The sequence below is a fragment of the Podarcis tiliguerta genome, assembly GCF_965153285.1.
Source record: "Podarcis tiliguerta genome assembly, chromosome: 17".
Lineage (NCBI taxonomy): Eukaryota > Metazoa > Chordata > Lepidosauria > Squamata > Lacertidae > Podarcis > Podarcis tiliguerta.
In genome coordinates, this window is record NC_139550.1 from 9,101,835 (window position 1) to 9,125,705 (window position 23,871).

At 43.8% G+C, this 23,871-nt stretch overlaps 1 protein-coding gene across 1 annotated transcript in view; it reads right to left on the reverse strand.

The window, feature by feature from the left end:
- The window catches only part of LOC310667441 (transient receptor potential cation channel subfamily V member 6-like), a 34,988-nt gene extending 25,433 nt beyond the window's left edge, over positions 1–9,555 (reverse strand). Inside the window, exon 1 of the mRNA XM_083419851.1 lies at positions 9,338–9,555. Within this exon, the coding sequence (XP_083275977.1) occupies positions 9,338–9,492 (155 nt within the window). The 5' untranslated portion in view covers positions 9,493–9,555. The remainder of the gene's footprint in view (positions 1–9,337) is intronic.
- Between the last annotated feature and the right edge of the window lie 14,316 nt (positions 9,556–23,871).

The following is a 23,871-nucleotide window of genomic DNA, read 5'->3' on the forward strand; positions in this document are numbered from 1 at the left end:
TAAGCCGCACCTACAACCTGACAGTGGGGTAGCAGATGTGTTGTTAACATGAAGCCCACACCAGTTTCTTCCACCAAGAAAGCAATAAATAAATAAATAAATAAATAAATTGCACTTTGCCAGTACAGAAAAAGGAACGTCTAAGTTCCCAAGGCTTGGAAGGCAGAGCACGGTGATGCTCTGTGGTTTCTTTGTTCATTTATTTACTTTAAGAGAGTTTTCAAGCATCTCCTTCTGTTCAGGAATAGGGTATCTGCATCCTCCCACATCATCCGGTGTGTTTCTGTGCCCCTATAAATGGCAGCTCATGTTGGGAAGCAGGAGAACCGGCAACAAAGTTAGGTGTTGCTACTACACGTTTCAGAAGATAACTCAATGCGGAGATGCCATCTTCAGCGGCAGCCCTGTGTCTCGATATGTAGTTGTCCAAATAACACGTCTCCTAGAGCTATTTGCAAAATGCTACATGAAGCAGTTCCAGCTTCAGGTTTATTCTGGACAAGTAAACCAGCAGGCAAGCTTCAGAGCAGACTCTTCTGCTTCAGTCTGGAATGAAAAGCCTAACTGGAGCAACGTGATTCTGGTTCAAGAGTGTCCCTGGGAATGAGGAGAGGAATTTTTGCCAGTCAGCAAGGTGCTGGCCATCAAACAGGAACCCTTGTCAGTTTCTGTAATTAGTAACTCATCAATACAATGGCATTTATTTATTTATTTCAGGTTTTATGGTGATGCTAATAATCATTGACCTATTTATTCACTTTCGCGGTGCTTTTGAAATGCCTGCAGGATAAGCAGTCTTTGGGGACATTTGAGAAACCAGGGTTGTCCCTAAACTGCAAGTTTTGGCTGTTTAGATCTCCCGTAAGGCCTGCTTTCCCATAAGGAAATCTGTGAGCCGAAGATAACATGACACACAGAACTAGCGATGATTCATTTGTGGGCTGAAACTCTGCGATCGTTGGGTCTTCCTTAAAAGATGACATCCCATAGATGGGCTCCTGCCATGGAACCCAAGCAGTGGGCTTGGGGTTTGTCTCTCCCAGATAAACCATGAGAGGTAAGCCTAGATCAGGCACCCGCAACCTTTGGACTTCCAGATGTTTTGGACTACAATTCCCATCATCCCTGACCACTGGTCCTGTTAGATAGGTAGGAGTTGTAGGCCAAAACATCTGGAGGGCCGCAGGATGCAGATGCCTGGCCTAGATTAAACCTTGGCTGAAGCTTGTCATTTGCCTGGAGTGGGATAAACCACAAGCCTGGGTTCAGATATATGCTTGACTTTTTATTTTCTCAGACATGGTGAGCTGGGCCTGTGTTTGCGAGTCTGTACTGTGGAAATGCATGGTGGTTGCCAGAATACGGCTAATTTCTCCCTCATTCTAAAATTAGCTGCCTTTCGCCAGCATTGTTCTTCCAGACTCAGTGGATTGGTTTACGGGACACACTAAGCCAAACCTTGGTTTAGCTGGGAGCAGCATAGCAGTGAAAAGGTTTGAAGAGGAGCAAAGTGGTTGCAAGCTCCTCTCCACATGTCCGCACTCTGGCGCAAGTCACGTGAACCAGGCACATGCCTTTCACATGGGAGAGAGTAACTGGGAGGAACAATAAATACATCTTGAAAACTGAAGGTGAAAGAGGTCAGTCTTGGCCCTGGAGATCACTTAGAACAGGAACTGATGAACCTGTGGCTCTCCAGAACTTGTTGGCATTCCCAAGCTCCCACTGGCTGTACTGTTTGGTGCTGATGGGAGCCAGGAACCCAGGCTTGCGGTTTCACTCACCTAGGCAAGCCATCAGTTGCAAACCACAGAACAGACCCTTGGTTTCAGCTTGCTTTGTCCGAAGAGAGAGTTAAGCCATGAGCCCAGGTCTGGATGACAAACTAAGCCAAAGAACAGCTTAGCACAGCACAGCAACAAGACCGCCAGTGAGGAACAAAGCAGCCATGGTCTCCTCTCTGGGTATCCCACACATTTGCATGCTAAGCAGGGGTTTGGGCTAGTGTTACGTGTGAACCGAACCAGCTAATTCATGATTGCAGTATTTTCAAGTCCATACCTCTTGTCCACTGAGCAATGTAATTTACCTTCCCCTGCTTTCACAGACAAAAGGCTACCACAAAATAAACACCTACCGTGCATTACCAAGAGCAGTCACCAGTTTTTATCCACTTCTAATTAACAATGGGAGATAAACTGTATTCATCGGCTTATAGATGAAAGGTTCTCTCTATCCCTTTGTAAATCACCAGCATGACCCTGCTCTAAAGCATAAAACAGTTGGTTTTGTGCTTACAAAAATCACAGGGATCTTTATTTTAATTGCTTTGTAAACTCTTCAAATGGAAAAAAAATAGATATGGGTGAGACTATAGAGAACCAACCACACCCCAAATCCTTGTAAACTAACACAAATACGTGGCATTGCCAAGATAGGCAACTGAGAATAAGACTTTGAGGAGCGCAATGATTTTTTTATTGCCACATGTATGGAATTGACTGCTCTTGGCTTTGTGTTGGGGAGCTTATTCCGAACTCCCAGCCACGCAACCCACATTCCAGCACACACTATATAAATTTAATTTAATAGTTTCATGTCTTTAGTCTGGTCAACACATGCAGAAGAATGGGGTGAAAGAATTCTGGGGTGATAGGATGGGCCTTATCACTTGAGCCTACAAGTGGAGGAATGACATTTAAACCTCCCCTCATTTTCATATTTCCTGGAAATAAAAAACCAGCACAAATAGGCAAGATCTCGGCTAGAATCTCTCACTCAGCTGCTAGACTGCTGTTTGCAGGGAGGTAGGGTTTATTTTTTGGGGGGGAGGGGTGTATTCAAAATCCCCCCACATACAATATAAATGGATACAGACCATTCTACTAAATTATCATTCTGCCACTTAATTATACAGTGGGCACTACTCTGGTTTCACTAGAAGCGGCTTAGTCACACTGGCCACATGACCCGGGAAAACTGTCTGCGGACAAACGTTGGCTCCCTCGGTTAGTAAAGCACGATGAGCACCACAACCCCAGAGTTGTTCGTGACTGGACTTAACTGTCAGGGGTCCTTTACCTTTACGTCTACTTACGTGCACCTCTGGTTACGGATCCTTTGGGATACGCACACAGCAAACCCAGAAGTATTTTTCCGGGTTTTACCGTGCGCATGCACAGAAGCTGTCTACTGCACTGCGCGCATGCGCAGAACAGGCACATCCGGTTGTGAAAACCCCAGGATCCAACCGGAGCTCCGGAACAGATCCCGTCTGTAACCGGAGGTACCACTGTATTAGACTTATGTCACACTGTTTTAAACATCCACAGACTTCTATTATAAACAATTACCGTATTTTTTGCTCTATAAGACTCACTTTTTCTCTCCTAAAAAGTAAGGGGAAATGTGTGTGTGTCTTATGGAGCAAATGCAGGCTGCGCAGCTATCCCAGAAGCCACAACAGCAAGAGGGATCGCTGCGCAGCAATCCCTCTTGCTGTTCTGGCTTCTGGGATAGTTGTTCTGGCTCCTGGGATAGCTGCGCGAAGTCTCTTCAGGGTAGCAGGAGGAACGCGCCCCCTGCCCTGAAGAGGCTTCCCGCAGCTATCCCAGAAGCCAGAACAGCAAGAGGGATCGCTGCACAGAATATATTTTTTCTTGTTTTCCTCCTCCAAAAACTAGGTGCATCTTATAGTCTGGTGCATCTTATAAAGCGAAAAATACGGTATATCCTGCATAGAAACAGCAGCCGTAAATAATGATCAGGAATAAGTCTCCTTGAATGGAGTGAGACTTACTTCTGAGCTGACATGGTTGGAATCAAGCTGCAAACTGAAGAGGTACAGAATATTATAGGCATCACCACCCTGTACGCAAAAATAAGTTGCATCGTTGACTCTTCTTCCTTATTAAAGCTCTGTACAGTGATAGCAAATTGCAGGTTAGATGTGGGTTGCAGGGCCAACTTTCAGGTTGTACTGAGATGGCTAGGGGAGGATGACAGGGCTGTATTTTTGCACCCACAGCCTTTTCCTAAATGATTTAGTCTAATGAACCCAGATGGTCATCTCCCCAAAAAGAGGTACCAGAAAGACCCCTCTTTTGCTATATGTAGATGATGCGGCCATCTTCTCTTGTTCCAGACCTGGCTTGAAATACCAACAAATGAAGTTCTCAGATTACTGTTCTGTACACGGGTTATCCATCAACTATGAGAAATCAAAAATTTTCATTTTTGAGAAAAGATATTCTCCTTGCAAATGGCCACAATCTAGAGCTGACTAAATGCTTCTAGTACCCAGGGCTGTTGTTTCACCACACAAAGTCCTTGAATTGCCACTGGCAGACTATCTGTCAGAAGGAAGAGATGAGCAAACTTCCTATACTCCATTTATTTTTCACAAAAGGTGGTCACTATGTTCCATCAGCCATAAGGGTCTTTAACGTGAAATCTGTTTCCCAACTCCTTTATTTTTCAGATGTCTGGTACAATGGTCTGTTTCCTAAGCTAGATGGGTTCCAGTCTAAGTTCCTTCAGTCCCTACTTCAAACTGTGTCCCTAATTCAATTCTATTGTTGGAAACAGGTGAATGCCCACTTTCCACCAAAGTGTGGTGGGATGCCTTGAAACACTGGCTGAAGATCTCAGTATTTGGCCTGGGGATCACTTTTTCATCTAACCAATGAGAAGTCTATCAGCTCATAGTCGAAAACTATGGCCCAAAAAGCCTCCTCAGTTGGTCTCTCACCATCCTTTTTACATCATCTGGACTACAGTATTTCCCTTAAATCACCGAGGAAGAAGAGGATATGGATATTTCATACAGCAATATTCACTCTAGATCTTATGTAACCTGTGGATCATTTGCATCTGGAATCTGCTATAGCCATGACTTTCAGTTACCATCATATTTCATGAATCTGTCTGTACCTAACTACCGCCGATTGTTCTCCAAAGCCAGACTAAATGTATTTCCATCAGAAATACTAAACAGCAGACTGTCTGGTATCCCTTATCAGAACAGGCTCTGCTTATGCTCTCAGGGTCTTGACTCTATGAAGCATATCCTACTAGACTGTGAGCAGTTCAAACAAGCCAGGGATCAATTAATTAAACCCCTGTTGGTAAACTTAACTGGAAAATCCAAAACCTTCTACCTTAAGTACCTCCTTGGAGATATGTCAAATTATACTACCCTGGCCATGGCTAAGTTCCTCTCAAAAGCAGTAAGAAATAGAAACCTACATGCTCTGGATAAAACATAGTGACTGCCTTGGAATCCTTTCCCTTTATTTCTGTTTTATTTTGCTTTTTAAAATGTCTTTGTGGTTCTTTGGACCGAAATAAAGACTGTATGTATGTACTTACACCATAGGTTTCAATATTACAGCTCAAGCGCAAAAGATAGAGAACACAATAACCTCCTTGCTGGTTCAAACTACTTCAGTCCTGTATCCTGCCTCTGGCAGAACACAATTCCAGGCACATCTGGGGAAACAGATACCCAAGATGCTGATAAAAAATCTCTCCTCCCCTGGCACTCATGTTGATTGGCAATGGTCTTCAGATTTCTCTCTAGAGTGATTCAGATGAAGTAATATTTCTAAGGAGTACATTTCACTTTCTTGCAATATCTCCATTGCTATACCACTCTCGGCTTTTGAGTCAATACAGGCAATATGTGGAACTATTGGGGGGTGGCATTAAGTTCAGGTTCTAAAAGAACTAAGCTGCAATCTTTGTGTTAAGAAAATTCACTCATCATCTGGTTTTAGCAGAAGTGTTATTAAGAATTATATGAATATTAATTGTTAATGTGTTAAAGTGGAAAATTTAAAGTTAAATTGTGTTAGGATAAATTATAGAACAAAAATTGAGAAAGAGGGAACGGATTTGTTGAACTAGCTAATTTGAACTAGAATACAAAAAAGGGAGGTGCGAGGAAGTCGAGGAAACAAGCATATGAAAGATAATGAAATGAAATTTGGATGTGTTTTTAAATGTTTTAGGTTTTTTCCCCCGCTGTCTTGTGGTATTGTTTTTTCTTTTGATTTTTGATGTATTGTTTGTTAAATTTTTATTGTTTCTTTTTCTCTTTTTTCTTTTTCTAACTATTAAACATTTAATAAATATCATATTTTATTTTTTTTTAAAAAGAAAATCCACTCATTAAGGCATAAAGTAAGTAGTCAAGGTGCTTTTAGTGTCACTTGTGAACAGGACCAGACCAAGCCATTTTTATCCCTAAAGAGGAGTTTACTCAAAATGGCACTCCGAGCCCTCAGTAACTCAAGAGAGGGCAACACTGTGGGCCGTTCTCTTGCACAAGCCTCATGGAAATGAGCACAGGCTGTGCAAGAGAATGGTCTAGTAATGAGCCAAACCTATTTATCTCCAACTCAACTGCTCTTAAGAACACCCTAAACCTGACACAGCCTCTTCAGCTTGCCTCATGATAAGGCTGCCTTTGCCTTTTGAAAATGCCCTTAAGAAATGCACTCTTAGCACTGGAAGCAAAAACACTCTCACAGGAAGGCCAAGGCTGTTCACCACATTCTTACAGGAAATCTCTGGCATCACTGCAAAGTATCAGTTCATATTTTGCACAGCTCTGAACAAAACCAGCAACAACTGCATCCCATCCTTCCCCATTAAGCTGATGTCTCTTTGGCCTATTGAAACATGATGATGAAAACCTTTTAGGAAGGTGCGAAAAGCAACCTCAGGCAATCAATTTTCATCAGCACGAGACGGACAGCTATTGAATTAATAATCAAGTCTTCTTTACAAACAAGTTTTGAAGACACCTTGAGGATGTGTGGTCCTTACACTTTGATAAAACAGAATGGTTTATGAGTACCAAACTGATCAACGAAGATGCTTGAGAGGAAACATCTTGAATAACTGCATACCTACTCGGAACAACACACACGTTTTGACCAGGTGCATATTGCTGGATTGAGGTGGTTTGCATTTGGATATTCTGTCTCAGATGCAAACATAGTCTCGGGTCACCCTTGGTTGGGTAAAGAAATTATGAATGAGACATAACTAATTTGAAGGGGGATGAAAGAGAAGCAGGTTCTGTTAAACGCTCATCCTCTTTTTAAAAAATAGACAGGAAAAATAGACATGTTCTGGTTGCCCCTATTGATTAGGGCATTCTCTGATTTTCTGACAGCTGTTCCCAGTAAATTATTGTCTCTATTTTGCCTTTTGGAGTGATTTGAGGGAATGCATTTCCAAAACTTTGTCACTCTATATTGAAAGAATTGCCATGCTTCTGTCCTCTCCCGCCAGCTCTTTAGAAGTTAAACCTCCAAAGCGGGCGCAAACACATATTGATGCTAGTACATGAAAATGCAGCTTCCACACATTCATAGAGGCAACGTGAAAGCGCTGCATCCTTTCCACCAACCCATAACTTGTTATCCAGAGAGTAAAATGTGTTTTGAGTTGGAAACGGCTCTTCTGTAACAAGCACAACCAGATCTCTTGTAAGAGCGAACTTTCTTAGGTCATTAAGTTGTTGTTTTCAAAGAGAAACTGTTATGATCGGTGCAGTAATGCACCCTCTTCCAGAAGCCAGTGCCAGCCAGAAAATGACTGCAATGCACAGGAGATTAAGAACCTCAGGCAATGCACAGCAGACACAAAAAACAAAACCCCTCAGGCAGTTATATTTGGTGTGAGAACTGATTGTGTTACAAGTACATGAGTGAGCTGACTTCCATCTAAGGAATGCTGTGCAGTATAATCTGTGAAGCACTGCTTTTCTCCTGAGGCCAGACGAGGGAGGACTGTAAGGGGACGGGAATCTTCAGATCCCCCCCCCCCCCAGCAATAACTATTTGTCAAGAACACCTGTGTCTCTGCCCAACTCAATACACTATGTATTCAATGCAATACAACAGATTCTATTAAATGAAGTTTATTAAGTGGGTCCAAATACTATGTATGGTACATGGCAAAAATTAGGTCAATTTATTATCCCCTGGGATAGCTCAGTCAGTACAACATGAGACACTAAATCTCAGCGTCATGGTTTTGAGCCCCGTGTTGGGCAAATGATTCCTGCACTGCAAGAAGTTTGTTGGATGACACTCATGGTCCCTTTCCAACTCCACAATTCTGTGAGTCTATCAGACTTTGGGAAATGTGCATTATCATTATATTTTGTGCTGATAATTGATAACATGAATATGGTTAGTATGAAGTATGAATGTATCCACAATGTTATGGGTGCTAAAAACATTTCTGTTTAGACCAGCCTAGAATGTTGATGTGTTTTGTTTTTAGTTTATTGCCGATTTTAATTTTAAAATGTTTCAAGTAGTTGTTCTTAACCGGTTTTACCAAATTTTATCGCTTCATTCTTTTGGTAAACTACTTTGATGTGGTTTTTTTACCATCAAGCTAGCAAAACAGCTCAGTCAGTAGAGCGTGAGAATCTTAATCTCTCTTAATTGTGAATTCAAACCGCACGTTGGGCAAAAAGATTCCTGCATTGCAGGGGGTTGGACTAGATGACCCTCCTGGTGCATTCCAACTCCACAATTCCATGATTCTAAGCTGTGTATAAATTTTATGAAATAAATATTTTAAAATGGTATTAAAATGAACGGGATTGTCTCTTTCTTCTTTTTGCCATTTAATCATTAATTCTTTATCCAAGAGGGATATCTGTATCTAGAAACACATTCCTTCAATACACACATACACACTTTTTCCTGAAGAGGTGAAAAGAGCAAAACCAGACTGATACAAACCCTAGTCTCAATGGCATTTACATAGAAGGTAAAAGACACATGCAAGGCGCAACCCAGACTGGGACGCTGTCATGGGGGGGAATGGGTTTTAAACCTGCTGCGTTCCTATCTGGACCAGACACCCCACACCGATTTGCACTGGGGGAGACAGATACCTCCCATTTGCTCCCAGGGATGCAGCCCCCCCCCCCCCCAGTACCAAGGGAAGGACAGCCACCTCTGTGGTGAAAGCATTTGGGAGTGAAGAGAAACATGCCATTACAATTCACATGCCCCCTTAGAAGTGCAGTCAATTTCCATATGCGAAGCAAAATGAGATGGCAGAATCCTGAGGGAGATACAGCAAACAAACACCACTCGAATGCCTTAAACACGTCCCAGCCCTCCCCATGCCCTGCTGCGCTAGCTTTCTAGCTGCAGGGCGCCAACTTAGCTGCGCCCGGGAAAGCGGTTCCCCGCGACCTTCGCGCTTCTTCCGAGGTGATGCAGCGGCCCTGGCCGCCCCTTCCCTCCCTTGCTAGGCAGGGATATCGACTGCAGGTCGCCCGCCGCCCGCGCTCACTTACTTCTTCTGTTGCAGCAGGTGTATCTCGTCGGCGCTCCGCCGCCCGCCGCCGCCTCCCGGGCCGCCGCCGCCGCCGCCGCCGGGTCTGCAGGTGCGCCGCAGCCTCTTCCAGAAAGCGCCCAAGAGGCCGTTCTCGCCAGGCACGGGAACCCCCATGGCTCCGTCCTTCCTTCCTTCCTTCTCCTTTGGCAGCGCCACAAATAATAAAAAAAACGAGCAGCCGCCGCACGAGCCGCCTCAGAGGAATCCGGCGCCGGGGAGTCTTGCCTTCTTTTGCCCACTCACTTTGCCCTCGGGCGCCGCGACGGTGCGCGCCTCTCTTGAGGCAAAAAGGAGCCGAAGGGAAGCCGTGGGCGCGCGGGGTTGGGGGAGGCCCGTCGCAGAAAGGACTCCCCTCACTCAGGGAGCACCTCGGAGGCGTCGAGCCGGCGAAGAGGAAGCAGCGTCCGGAGCCGGCTTCTCCTTCGCCTCGCTCTCTCGGCTTTAGCGAGCGCGCGTCAAGTTTCCCGGCGAGACTCCGGACAGCACCTGCGCGCTTTTGGGGCGGGAAAAGGGCGGCGGGAACCCGCTGGAGGGCCAAGGTAAGATATAGCAGGCGGAGGAGGAGGAAGCGGGGAAGGGGCGGGCACTGGGCCGAGGAGTTGCCGGCCGGCCGGCCAGGCTTGAGGGCAGTTGCAAGGGCTTGGGGCTGCCTCAAGCACCCCCGGGCAGATCGGGAGGGCGCCGTCATCCATCAGGAATGATGCCTCTGGAATAGCAGGCGGTGGGGACGCACCCAGTGCTGGATTTAGGTATAAATTTTAAAGGAAAAACAACAACTGAAGATGATGGATTTTGGGGAGCTGGCCACGGACGGGAAGAGTCCGTGACCAGAGGGGGGAGGAGCACCAAGAGGACTGGAAGAAATTTGAAGATTATTTAGCCAAATATGTTAAGATAACATAAATAGAATTACTTGCGAGTAGGCCTAGGATTTAAATATGTGATGTTGTGAAATACTACCTTAAAGTTAGAATGAAAAGAAAGATGTAAATTGACTAAGTAAATTTTATGTGAAAATAGTTTTGGAAAACTGCTGCAATGGTCTATATGGAAACTCAGCTAAGGGGATTCGAGGAAGTCATTTAACGTTTTAAAAAATGGAATTATTATAGTTAGGATAAATGTTTGTTTGTTTGTTTGTTTTTCGTTTTTTGTGTGTTTGTTATAAAATTGGAAAATAAATTTTAAAAAATTGGAAAAATGGAAAAACAACAACTGGATGTACATTTCCAAAATATAAGATAAAAAAGAAATAACATCAAACCCACATAAAGCAGCAGTGTTTTGTGTTGTGTAGGCTCCTATGGTGTAAGTAATGGGCCCTGCCTGCTGGCCTGCTCCCGAAAATATCACTTATATTATTTCACTATTACTATACAGTACTTCTTAACTGTATTTCAGCTCAACAGTTACTTTGATAAAATACATATTTTGTTATGTGCAAATGGCTTTAGATACCTATTAGGTCCTTAAATTACCATATAGCATATATTCAACACAAAAAAAACAGTGACAATTTGTTGTTGACATAGGACAGCTGGACATATAAAGGGTCCCTGAGTAGAGTAGCTGAGTAGAGTTGCCATGTACAGATATCAAAAGTTGCATAGAAATGAAGTTAAATTGCTGGTTTCCCCAGCACACTTGCAGTGACACAGAAAGCCACGTCTGAAGGTCTGGTGAGATTCAAGCACCTCTTAAAAGGACAGTTGCCTTTTCAAGGTGTGATGTGAGCAACCTAACACACATGGACCGGCCAAGACCTTTTGCCCTATGAGAAAGAAAATCCAGACAGTTCCTTTTTCCACTTCCTTGCTAATTAACATGAGCCTCAGTCCCCTTGGGTTTTTGCTAGCATAAGCTCCGTTGAAATGAAGGTGCCTTCACCTGACAAGGAACATGGTGGATTCAAGTATTTTGTCAGCAGGCTACTAATGAAGATAGTTATGTGGCAATTGATGATACTCGGACATAAATCTTGGCTATAAAATTCACTCTGGAAAAAAGAGTGAACAGGGGATTGACTTTTGATGGTCTTAAAAAGGCCATTTTCTGCATTGGGAACCCAAGAAATGGTCAGTTTCTGGGAACCCTGACAGGGTTAAGTGACTTACGAGTGGAGGAATCAACATCTAACCCAAAAGCCACACAAGAGGCATTGGATCTGCAAAAGCCTCTTTTCTTAATTATTTCTGAGATGGTTATAATTTATAATGGACAGAGATTTCTCTGTCTGCTGGTAGAAATTTACATTTGATGTGTGAGCTACTTTCTGGCTTCAAGAATAAGGGAATAAGCCTGCTCCAATTGTTTGAGGCAAGAAAGTTTAAATGAGCAAGGTAGTTCTGTGTGCTAAGAATTTGTATTTTCTTTATTTTCGTTTTCTGGATGAAAGTGTTGCCTAGAAATCAAAAGTAATTCAGACATTTGGCTCTGAAGATTGGGAAAATATTGCTTAACAGAAAGTAGAACAGTTGTATGTAACCCTAGAGTGAATGTTTAGAATAATTTCTTTTATGTAACTAACAGATGGAAAATTGGAAGTCTTTTCAGCTATGTTGATAGTTGAGTTAATAACAACAATTTATTATTGTTGTGGTTATTAATTCTTCATTGCTTACTACATAAAATGCCTCAAATTAATAATAATAATAATAATAATAATAATAATAATAATAATTTATTATTTATACCCCACCCATAAAATACTGTAAAACATCAAACATTAAAAACTTCCCTAAACAGGGCTGCCTTCAGGTGTCTTATAAAAGTCTCATAGTTGTTGTTCTCTTTTTTGGATTTGTATATTGCCCTATACCCGGGGGTCTCAGGGAGGTTCACTATTGTAATGACATTTAAAAAACAAAATTTAAAAAGTTGTTAAAAAGATAAAACAACAATATTGACTAAAAGGGCTCATCCTGAAATATTGTAAAAAGCCTATACAGCTTACTAAAATATGAATATTTTGTCTTCAAACAGCATCAGCCTAAGGGATTGAGCTATCACAGAGCACAAAAATTCAAGCAACTTCTGGAATTGTTTGTTTGTGACCTGCATCAAGATGGCGATGCTCACTGGCTGCTTGTTTGCTGTTGTGCATTCTGCAATGCAGTGGTTTTCAACCAGTATGCTGTGTCACCCTGGGGTTCCTTGAACGATGGTCAGGGGTGCCGTGGGCAACACTGGCCTCTGTCCCTCTTTCCTCACCTCTGATGCCCTCTCTTGTCCCTGCCTCCCAAAGGCTTGCACAGCTGTTTGTTGCAGCAGCCCTGGCTACCAGCTCCCCAGGCGAAGGGTGCCTCTGGGGATGCCTCTGGGGGCTTCCCAAGCCCCTGTCTGGCAGTGTGAGGAGGCACCTCTCTTTGGTGCAGCGGGGGGAGGCAGTTTAGAGACCAGGGGCGGCAGCAGCAGCAGCTGCCCCTCAAGGAGAGGGGAGAAAATAGGAGGCTGAGGGAACACTCCACATGGGAGGGTGTTCAGAAAGTGTTGAGGGGTTGCTGGCTCTGTAAGCAAGGGGTAACATAACTGGGCTCCTGAGCCCCACAGGGATGCCACAGAAAGCGTGTAGTTGGTCAAGGGAGCCGTGGACTCAAAAAGGTTGAAAACCTCTGCTGTAATGCATCCTAGGACCCACGAACCTATGTGACCGCCTCTCCTGGTATGCCCCGCAGAGGACCTTAAGGTCCACAAATGACAACATTTTGGAGGTCCCAAGTTGCAAGGTGACTAGATTGGTCTCAACTAGGGCCAGGGCCTTTTCAGTACTGGCCCCGACTTGGTGGAACGCTCTGTCACAAGAGACTAGGGCCCTGCGGGACTTGACATCTTTCCGCAGGGCCTGCAAGACTGAGCTGTTCCACCTGGCCTTTGGTTTGGACTCAGTCTGACCCTTATGTTTCCCTCCCCTTATGGTTTTGATCTATGGGCTACTTTTAAAATGAGGCTGCGTTTTAAATTGCATTTTAACCTGTATTTTAAATTGGGGTCCCCCCCCCATTATGTTTTTACTGTAATTTTACTGGTGTTAGCCGCCCTGAGCCTGGCTCTGGCCAGGGAGGGCAGGGTATAAATAAAATTTATTATTATTATTATTTATTATTACTGAGAGTTCATTATTATTGGACAAGAGTGGGCTAATGAAGCTGGAGACTGCCTTAGCAGCCCTAGGGAAGTAGCCAAGGTCCTTTTTTTTGCTAGGGCTCAGTTGACTGAAGCAGCCTTGCTTCTCATCTCTCCCACTGAGGTAGCTGACGGAAGGGTTGCTGCAGGTGACAGGTGAAGGGTTTGCCACACAGAGGCGGGCAAAGGGAGAGGTGCACACACGCTATACCTTTAAAGTACATTTCCCCCACCTCAAAGAATTCTGGGCACTCTGCCCCTCACAGAGTTAGAATTCCCAGCAACCCTTAACAAACTACAGTGTCCACAATTCTTCGAGGGGACAAATGTGTTTTGTGCAAGTTACAATAGAGTAAAATCATAGACTCATAGAGTTGGAAGGGACCACGGGGGTCATCTAGTCCAACCCCCTGCGATGCAGGAATGTTTTGCCCAACGTGGGGCTTGAAGCCGTCGCCCTGAGATTAAAAGTCTCATGCTCTACTGAAGTGACTGAGCTGTGAATAGTAGGAGAAAGATCTTGACATCAAACAGGCACACACTAAGTTCTGGACCTTTTCATTTTGCTTCGCATTAGCGCTTGTAGGTGGAAGGTTTGTCGCTGGATTTTGTTTTCTCTCCGCAGGCTATGGCTTCAAGTATGACACCAGGCATCAGGGATAAGCAGCAGTGCTGGCGAAAGAGGATGGTGCTGCCACCATTTTTTCAGAGATAACGCTTGTTCATTCCAGCTGATTGCAGATGGGCCAGAGGACAACACTGGTTCAAAGCTAGATAAGGTTTTGAGATACCCATTGTAATAGGTGCCGTATAAATACCTAAGGCAGATAGGAAGGCAGGTAAGTTCCTATGTCGCAATCTCACAGTCCCCACCCTCCCCCTTGGGCTCTCTGGCTCCAGGAGCATTAAGGTGCTGCTCCCTGTATCTTCTGGGAGCATTGTCACATCTCTTACCTGAACAATCACAAGGTATCTAGTGTGCAAATGCTACACCTGTAGTTTAAACAGCGAAACTATGAGACAGTAAAGGTATATTGGCTGCTAGTTGATTTTAAGACAACTGATAGTAAACATATCTCCCCTCTGCCTCCTTTTGCCTCTCCAGCACCCCTGGGTGTCAGGGGATGTGTGGGGGAAAGTGGTCCAAATACAGAAAACAACAGTTTCCAGAGGGGCAGCCAACACACACAAAAATTCTTGTGGCATCTTAAATGTATTATGGCACAAACCTAGGGCATACTAAATCTAGGGTGGCACAAGACGCTTGTTGTTCATGCAGAAAGGAAAATTCAACTAAGGAAATAGCACAACCATACCCTGCAAATCTAATAGATCATGACAACAAGCCCTAAACAACCTGCTACAAGATTGTGGAATGGGAAATTTAGTGCAATGGAAAGGAATACACTACGGTGCAGTACAGAGGTAGCCGATGTCGTTCCATTCAGAGGTTGCTGAACTACAACTCCCATCATTCCTGACCATTGGCCATGCTTGCTGGGACTGATGGAAATTGTAATTCAGCAACATCCAAAGAGCATCACATTTGCTTCTGCTGATGTAGTGTAGTGGAGAGAGTTAGAATTAGATGGTGGTAGACTCGGTCTCGGGGAGGCGGGTGGCGCTGTGGTCTAAACCACAGAGCCTAGGATTTGCCGATCAGAAGGTCGGTGGTTCGAATCCCCACGACGGGGTGAGCTCCCGTTGTTCTGTCACATCTCCTGCCCACCTAGCAGTTCGAAAGCACATCAAAGTGCAAGTAGATAAATAGGTACTGCTCTGGCAGGAAGGTAAACGGCGTTTCTGTGCGCTGCTCTGGTTCACCAGAAGCGGCTTAGTCATGCTGGCCACATGACCTGGAAGCTGTCTGTGGACAAACGCCGGCTCCCTCGGCCTATAGAGCGAGATGAGCACGCATCCCAGAGTCATCTGTGGCTGGACCTAATGGTCAGGGGTACCTATACCTTTACCTATTAGACTCTGTCTCAGTTCCTGTTTAGCTCAGCTATGATGTTCACGCGATGGTCTTGACTCTTGAACATGCAAAGCTGCCTTAAACTGCATATGTTCACTGATGACTCACCTCACCTGGTGGCTTTGCAGTGCCTCAGACCTTCTACTGATACCTTTTGAATCTGCGGTGCCAGGCACAAGAAATTTTCAGAGACATTCTGGGTTTACAGCATGTATGTTGACTCACTGAGCAACCTGGAATAATTGGGTGAACAGGATTCAGTGCGGTAGATATAGGAAGACTTGCAGCATAAATAATAAAGAGGTGTGATCACAGCAGGAAGTTCCTTCACAACAGAACTTACTGGAAATTGCTTCCTGGCAGATGTGGGATTTAACTCCCGGTGTCATGAGTAACAGCTGAGCTATACCTTGCACAGAATAAGATGGTAGGGCTGGTGGACTGCATCACTTCAGACTTGAGGGGGTGGTAGAGACTGAGCATAAGGCTGCTCACCTTAAACATAAATCAGCCAGGGTTGCCATAGGTCCTCTTTTCCCTTGACACATCCTCTTTTTCAGCATTAAAATTTTTAAAATTTGGCAAAATGTCCAGGGATTTTTGTTTGGTTGTTTGTTTTCTTACAGTAATATTACACAGTGAATATACTGTATAAATCCCTTTTTTGTGGCTGAACTAAAAGGACTCTGGCTCAGCTACAAGATCTTGCAGAAGGAGTTAACTTCTCCGTGCCCTTAAGGGGAGTCCATATGTACATGTTAAACAGTTTAAACAATTGTCCTGTGCACACTTATGTTCACAAAGATGTGGTCATGAGCCCAAATACTTTCATGTGGCAAGCGAGGGAGCAATATGTACAGTGGTACCTAGGGTTACATATGCTTCAGGTTACAGATGCTTCAGGTTACAGACTCTGTTAACCCAGAAATAGTGCTTCAGGTTAAGAACTTTGCTTAAGGATGAGAACAGAAATCGTGCTCCGGCAGAACGGCAGCAGCAGGAGGCCCCATTAGCTAAAGTGGTGCTTCAGGTTAAGAACAGTTTCAGGTTAAGAACGGACCTCCAGAACAAATTAAGTACTTAACTCGAGGTACCACTGTATTATTATTATTATTATTATTATTATTATTATTATTATTTTGTTGTTGTTGTTGAAAGTTAAGAACATTGCTACTAGCAATATATCATAGCTTCTATAGCCTAAGTATAGTAGGGGCATTTAAAATGAGAGTCACCACAGCGACCCGTCGTTAGAAGTCGGCAAATGAATTCCTCTTTTTAGTTCTTCAAAATGTGGCAACCCTAAATCAGGCCCCCACTCTAAAGTGGGGCACATCACTTTAGCTGGGCAAGTCACCACTCCTCCTGGCTTTCCTAAACTATACCACCCATTTGTTGTCTGTTTAAATATCCCCACTCTTACTTTGGGTATTGTCAAGGACTAGTCTGAGGAGAAATGGTGGAGGCTCTCTCCCCCATACTTCCCAGAGAAAAGGGAGCCAGTATAGATTTACAACAGTGGTTTGCAGAAGGTCATAGTTCAGAGTCTGCAGAGGGGAGAAGATGGGAAATATTGGGAGAGGAACAGCAGGGAGAAGAAGCACGGGGGGGGGGGGAGAGACTGCTGACAGATTCAGTGTCTTTAGAAAGCATACCTGATCCCCCCCCCCACAGGACCTGGCAGGCATTGGGAATGGAAAAACAGAAAGCTTAGAGGCAAGGAAGTACAGATCAGCCCCTATTCCATCTTCATGTATGCGACAACGGCCGCCAGAGTTCCGGTAGCACAAGGATGGAAGACTGAAGAAACCCCAACTAAAGAATCATGGCAAGAAAAATTGACGGACTATGCAGAACTGGCAAAACTGACATATAAGCTACGGGACAAGGATAACTGTGACTTTAAGGATGAATGGGAACCCTTTACAAAGTACCTGAAGACGCAACAAAGCGAACTGGACTCCTTGGCAGGTTTTGAATAAACATTCACAAACTTTTTATTGATAATTATCAGCTAAATAGTTTGAGGATCTATACAACTTTGTAACTTGCAGAAAACAGCAGTCTCAGAGAAACCAAAGACTGGAACTGAGGGAAGTTGGGGGGTGGGGGCGGGCGGGTTTTGTGTGGGAGGGGGGGAGGGAGGAAAAATGGGGGGGGGACAAGGATGATATGTTTTTGGATAATATGTCTTGTTTTAATTTTGAATTTAAAAAAATAAATAAAAAGGAAGCACAGATCAGCCAATGCAGGGATGACGTAGAATAGGAGAGACAAAGGGGGTGGGACTTTACTCAGAGCAACGCCATTATCTAAGAAAGACGGCATTTCAACATCTCTGTGAATATTGAATAAAAGACTGGTAAGAACTCTTCTTGTTTATCTGCTTCTTGGCTGCCGCCATGGGAGGGGTCGGATTCCCTGAAGCCTGACAGGTATGTATAGAAAAGATTTTAAAAGAAAATAAAGTTTGAAATGTAAAAATGAATTGGGCACGTTTGAGAAATCCATTTAAAATCCTCGAACCCCCTGTGTAGGGTTGGGTTTCATAGGATGCTCATCTTGGGGCACAATTCCCCCTCTGCCAGTGACCTCATCTGTAAGAAAAGAAAACTCATAGAATCATAGAGTTGGAAGAGACCACAAGGGCCATCGAGTCCAACCCCCTGCCAAGCAGGAAACACCATCAGAGCACTCCTGACATATGGTTGTCAAGCCTCTGCTTAAAGACCTCCAAAGAAGGAGACTCCACCACACTCCTTGGCAGCAAATTCCACTGTCGAACAGCTCTTACTGTCAGAGCTGAACTCACCTTGGTAGACAAGTGCAGCTACCAGGAGATGGAAAAGGAGATGAACCAAAACACAGTCATCCTTTTGACATTTGCACGTCTCTGAATTTGGCTAGTAAAGTGTACAGAGGTGCACATAGTAACATGCGCATGTACCGCTAAGTGCATTGTAGTAATGCATTGCATTAGACAAAATAGATTTGCAATGATGTTCATACTAGGCAAAATTGCACACATCTATATTAGTTGAAATTTGTACCAAAATGCTGATAGATTTTTGTGAGAACTTAAAAAATAATAATCATAGACTGTTGTGGAAACAAGGAGAATGGAACTTAGGACTACAATATCACAAGGACCTCCTCTTTCCATATGAACCTGCCCAGACCCTGAAATCATCTTCTGAGGCCCTCCTTCATCTGCCGCCTCCTTGAGAGGTCTGGAGGGTGGCAACACGAGAACAGGCCTTCTCTGTGGTGGCTCCCTGCCTGTGGAATGCTCTCCCCAGGGAGGTTCACCTGGCGCCTTCATTATACACCTTTAGGCCCCAGGCAAAAACTTTCCTTTTAAACCAGGCCTCTGGTTGATCTGTTTGACATCCTATACCCTTTTAATATGTGACTATTGGGTGGTTGTTTTTATTCTGATTATATATACTGTGATCTTTCCTGTGAACCGCCCTGAGACCTCCGGGTATTGGGCAGTATATAAATTTCAATAAATAATAAAAATAATAACTTAAGATTGGGAAACAGAGAGAAACTGAAAGTGACACATTTGCCATCCCTAGTGGCACAGACATAAAGGAATGCCTGTTGGTTCATAGTTGTAACCAACAGGAAATCCAGGGGGGAACTCTGGCACACTCTTTGTATTGTTTCCTGAGTTTATGGTGCTGCAATCAGAAACCAGGAGCAGGGGGAAGCTGCTGGGTAGAAGGATATAACCACTTTGTGTTTGCCTGGCATTAAAAGACACCGTCATAATCAAATAGTAATCTCCTTTGACTTACTCAGAAGCAACCAGAGAATTCAGCAGCGTGTGAAAGAGAGAGATGCCAGGCTGCCTTGATTCAGAGCAGGAAGCAGTTATCAATTAAAACAGGCAGGAGGAAAACTCTTAGATGGTAACTGCACATCATGCAATGCTAACTATCCAGAATTTCAAGCAGCTGGTGTTCAGGACCAAGTGTTCTCAAGCCTCTAGGGTCAAAATAATTTAATATGCAATAATATCCACTACTCAGGAATGTACTGAAGGAAACTCTGAGATTAAGCATTTTTCTGTTACCACCTGTGACAGGATTAACCTATTGGAGAAAGGTATTTACAGATGTTTGTAACTGGCATTCAACCATCTAATTTGAAATGTGTCTTTAATACCGGTTTTTAAACTTTTCCCAAAGAGGCCCCAGCACAAAACAGCACTTACAGACTTTTGGTATCAACAGGACAGTTTGTTGTGAAACAATTAAGCCTCGCTGATTTTTATTTTTAAAAAATAATTTTTATTAAAGATTTCTAAGTTTACAAAAATACCTGCATTGTCTCTTTTTTCCAAGTTGTGTTTTCTACAGTTTCATTTGTTGTAGGACATTAGTGTTGTCTGGTTACAAACTTAATTTGTTCTGGAGGTCCATTCTTAACATGAAACCGTCCTTAACCTGAGGTACCACTTTAGCTAATGAGGCCTCCCACTGCCACCACTGTGCGATTTCTGTTCTCATCTTGGGGCAAAGTTCTTAACCCGAGGTACTACTTCTGGGTTAGCGGAATCTGTAACCGAAGGGTTTGTAACCCGAGGTACCACTGTATTAGATTCAATACTAAGATTCTTTGAAAATAGGGTACCATTGACCCCCCTCTTTGATGCCGTGTGATAAGCCAATGGTAGAAGAGGACCAGGAAAAATCCAAAAAGGAGAACCGACCCCCAAAGGTCTAGTCTGATCATCATAAACAAGAAACCCCAAAATTAAAAAGGAAAAGCATACCCTTACATGATTTGCGATGCCCTGTGAGCAAGCTGGTGCTTTCCACCACTCCTCTTCAGCCAGTCAGTCCCCAGCAGATATATAGATATATAAGACATTATCTTCTGCTGAAGGTCTGCTGGTTGAGGGGCTATAGCATTCAGCTGCTAGTACAAATGCAAACCAGACAAATCTCCCACATCCCTAATTCGCAACAATCGAATTATTATTCCGAAAGCAAGTTGCCTGAAACCTGTGACTTTAGCTGTTGTCAAAATCCAGAGACGGCTGCCCACCGTGTAAGTTGTCTTCCACCAAGCAAGCCAGTTCCTGCAAAAACTGCCTTTAGAAAGAGAGATGATCGCAAAGCAAACACACAGCACCAAGATCCCAGGAATGTCAGACAACAAGTGGTGCTACCTGACCTCTCTTCAGAAATTGTGACCTTGGGAGGTCTAACTGGAGCACCAGGTGAGTGCACAGGGGTCATTTGACCGGCAGTCAAAACTCAGCCACCTCCAAAAGGGGCAGCTTGAGAACCTCTTCCCTTGGAATAGCTGCACAGGTGATATGGAATCAGCAAGCACACCAGGCCTGCAGCTGCAAATGTAAGGGAGGGGATGATGGAACCAGAGACCATAGCAACATCCAATGCCAAACTTAAAGCAGAATTAATAGCCATCCTCTGCCCCTCGGAAATCCTGGGAACACCCTTTCTGTGGTGGGGGTTAGTAATTAGTCAGCACCCTCATCAAACTACATTTCCTAGGAATGTTTCGGGAAGCCATGATGTACATATTGTACAAAACATTAAGTCCACTTATCTTAATTGGTCAGGTCAATGGCAGGTACAGGGTTCTCCAGGGAGCGATACCAACCAGCCAATAAGCATTTCTTTAGTCTGCCCCCGGGAGAATAAACTGAGGCCAGCCCAGCACTCCTCCCCCTTTCATGGTAGACCTTGCAGTAGACATGGTCGGCTGCCATATTTGGGGCTGGGCAGGGATTTTCCCACTTGGCAAATTGTCACCGGCCACTTCATAGCAATCGTCACAACTTTGTGAGGTTCAGGGCTCAGCAAACTTTTTCATCAGGGGACCAGTCCACTGTTCCTCACACCTTGTGGGGGACCAGACTGTATTTTTTTGGGGGGGGGGGGGGAATGAATGAATTCCTATGCCCCACAAATAACCCAGAAATGCATTTAAAATAAAAGGACACATCCTATTCATGTAAAAACACGCTGATTCCCGGACCGTCCGCGGGCCAGATTTAGAAGGCGATTGGGCTGGATCCAGCCCCCAGGCCTTAGTTTGCCTACCCATGGTTAGGCATTGAGTAAGCCTTTGTCTTGGCTGGAGGGGAGGTTGTAACCTCTGCCTGTCCCTCCTTGGTTAAGGCTATCCCTTTGAAGTGATCCATGAGGAGTTGCTTTTGTCCGATGCCCAGACAGGGGCTAGGGCCATAGAACTCCTCCAGCAAGGACCCCTCAAAGGGCACCCCTGTTTGATGCAAGGCATAGGACCTCTCCCCCCCCATTGGTGTGCTTTACCCTTAGATACACTCCCAGTAGATGGGCTGGAATTAAATAAATGGCTTCACCCAATACCTATGCCAAAACCTCACATCTGTAGCCAATAAAGTTGTGGTCCAGTTATTTCATTGCAAAGGGAGCGGCGAGGTCATGGAGTCTTGGCACAAAACAACCACTGTATTCTACTTTAATATGTTGGACTTTTTGAAGGGGAAAGAGGATTTCAAATAAAATCTCAGACAAATGTGGAGAACTGAACTCAATATTGGAAAGGTGGGAAATGGAGAGAAACCAAATTTGACAGATTTGCTAATCCCTACTCTGATGCGAGAATAACTTGACTCATCTTGGGGAGTCTGTATATCTTGGCCTGGTGGAGAGGTGCCAACTTGTTGCTCCATCTCTGGCAGCAAAATGCCTTGAGGCAGCCCTGATCCAACAACAATCATATAATCTATCTAAATGTAATAAATGGGGGCAAGCTTCTCTAGTAAGAATGTCCACCTTTTTCTTAAATATTGGCAAATGGGTGAAGTAGCCAAGATTGTGGAGTAATGAAATCCCCTCTATTCAAGATTGTGGAGTAATGAAATCCCCTCTATTCAAGATTGGATCCAAAAGCTGACAGAATATGCTGAATTAGATGGTTTATCAGAAAAAATAAAGAATAAATCAAAACAGGAATTTGTTTCTAAATGGGAGGTTTTCAAAGAATATCTGAAAAATAAATATAGTAGTTTAAATTCTGTTGCAGCATTCGAGGAACTTCAGTAATAGTTGTAAGGTAGATATAAGAAATTAGATTTAATGAGAATAAGTTTAATTATAAAAAAAAATGTGTATTGGCAATAAGTAATATGAATTTGAAGTATGGAATAGACAGGAGGTTGGGTCTTTAGTGTTAAGACCAATAGATGTTTTATTGTTTGCTAAGAATATTATGTGTCTATGGTTATTTTTGTAATTTGTGTATAATTTGGTATAATTTGGTATTTGTGTTTTTTGTTTGTTTGTTTTTCTTGATGTATAAATAAAAAACTTTTTTAAAAAAAAAAGATTGTGGAGGTCATCAAATTATGTATCACGATGAAAGCTAAGCAGACTGTTCTAAACGCTCCAAAAGGATCTCTGTAAAGTGGCTGAATAGGCGACAAGAAAGCAGCAGATAAGGTCTGCTGTAATTGTAAAGCAATGGGAGAAAACAGCAAATGAGAACAATCTCAACTTCACAAAGGTGGTGATGAGGTCTGAACTGGTTTGCAGTGGGACAGCTCACTCAAAACATCAGCTGAGTGTTCACATGAACCATGTTTATTTTGACTGCAGGTGTACGTTTCACTTAATCTTCCTTTTTATTTACTTGTAATGATGATGTGGTTGGATAATAATTTAACTGGCTTAACAGTAAATCTTTGACTGACTGACCACAGGGCCAGACTACGTAGGAAGCTAAAGATGCAGTGAGGAGCAGGTTTCATTGGGACCGCAGAATGAGACACACACAGAGGGGAGGGGGGTTCTTCCTTTCCTCCCCAGTCACAATCACAGCCAGAATCAAGTTTCTTAAGGACAAATGCTAGTGTCCATAGACACCAACTCTATGGAGCTGGACAGCTAAGGCCCCCCCCAAAAAAAAATTATGTGGGGATGGGGCTGACCCACCCTCCCCAATCTTGAGGAGTATTCCCTGTTGTATGTTTCAAGACAATGCCTTCAGCTCTTTTGGATGGGTGACTTAGGGGAATATCTTATTTTAGTTGGTGAAGGTCTTGTGATTGACAGGTAACTGAAGCCTCAAACTGTATCTTATTATTTTGTAACTTTTATTAAGATTTTATTAATATTTATTTTATGTTTACATGGGGATGTGTGCTTGTATCTTTCCAGTTTTAATCCAGGGTGGGGAGCGTGTGGCTTGGGTTTGGTAAATGCTGTCCTATCTCCCCCATCTCTGCAGGTGACCAGCGTTTCCTGTACAGTGGTACCTCTGGAAGCGAATGGGATCCATTCCGGAGCCCCTTTCACATCCTGAAGTGAACGCAACCCGCGTCTGCGCATGCGTAGTCGTGATTCGCCGCTTCTGCGCATGCACATGACATC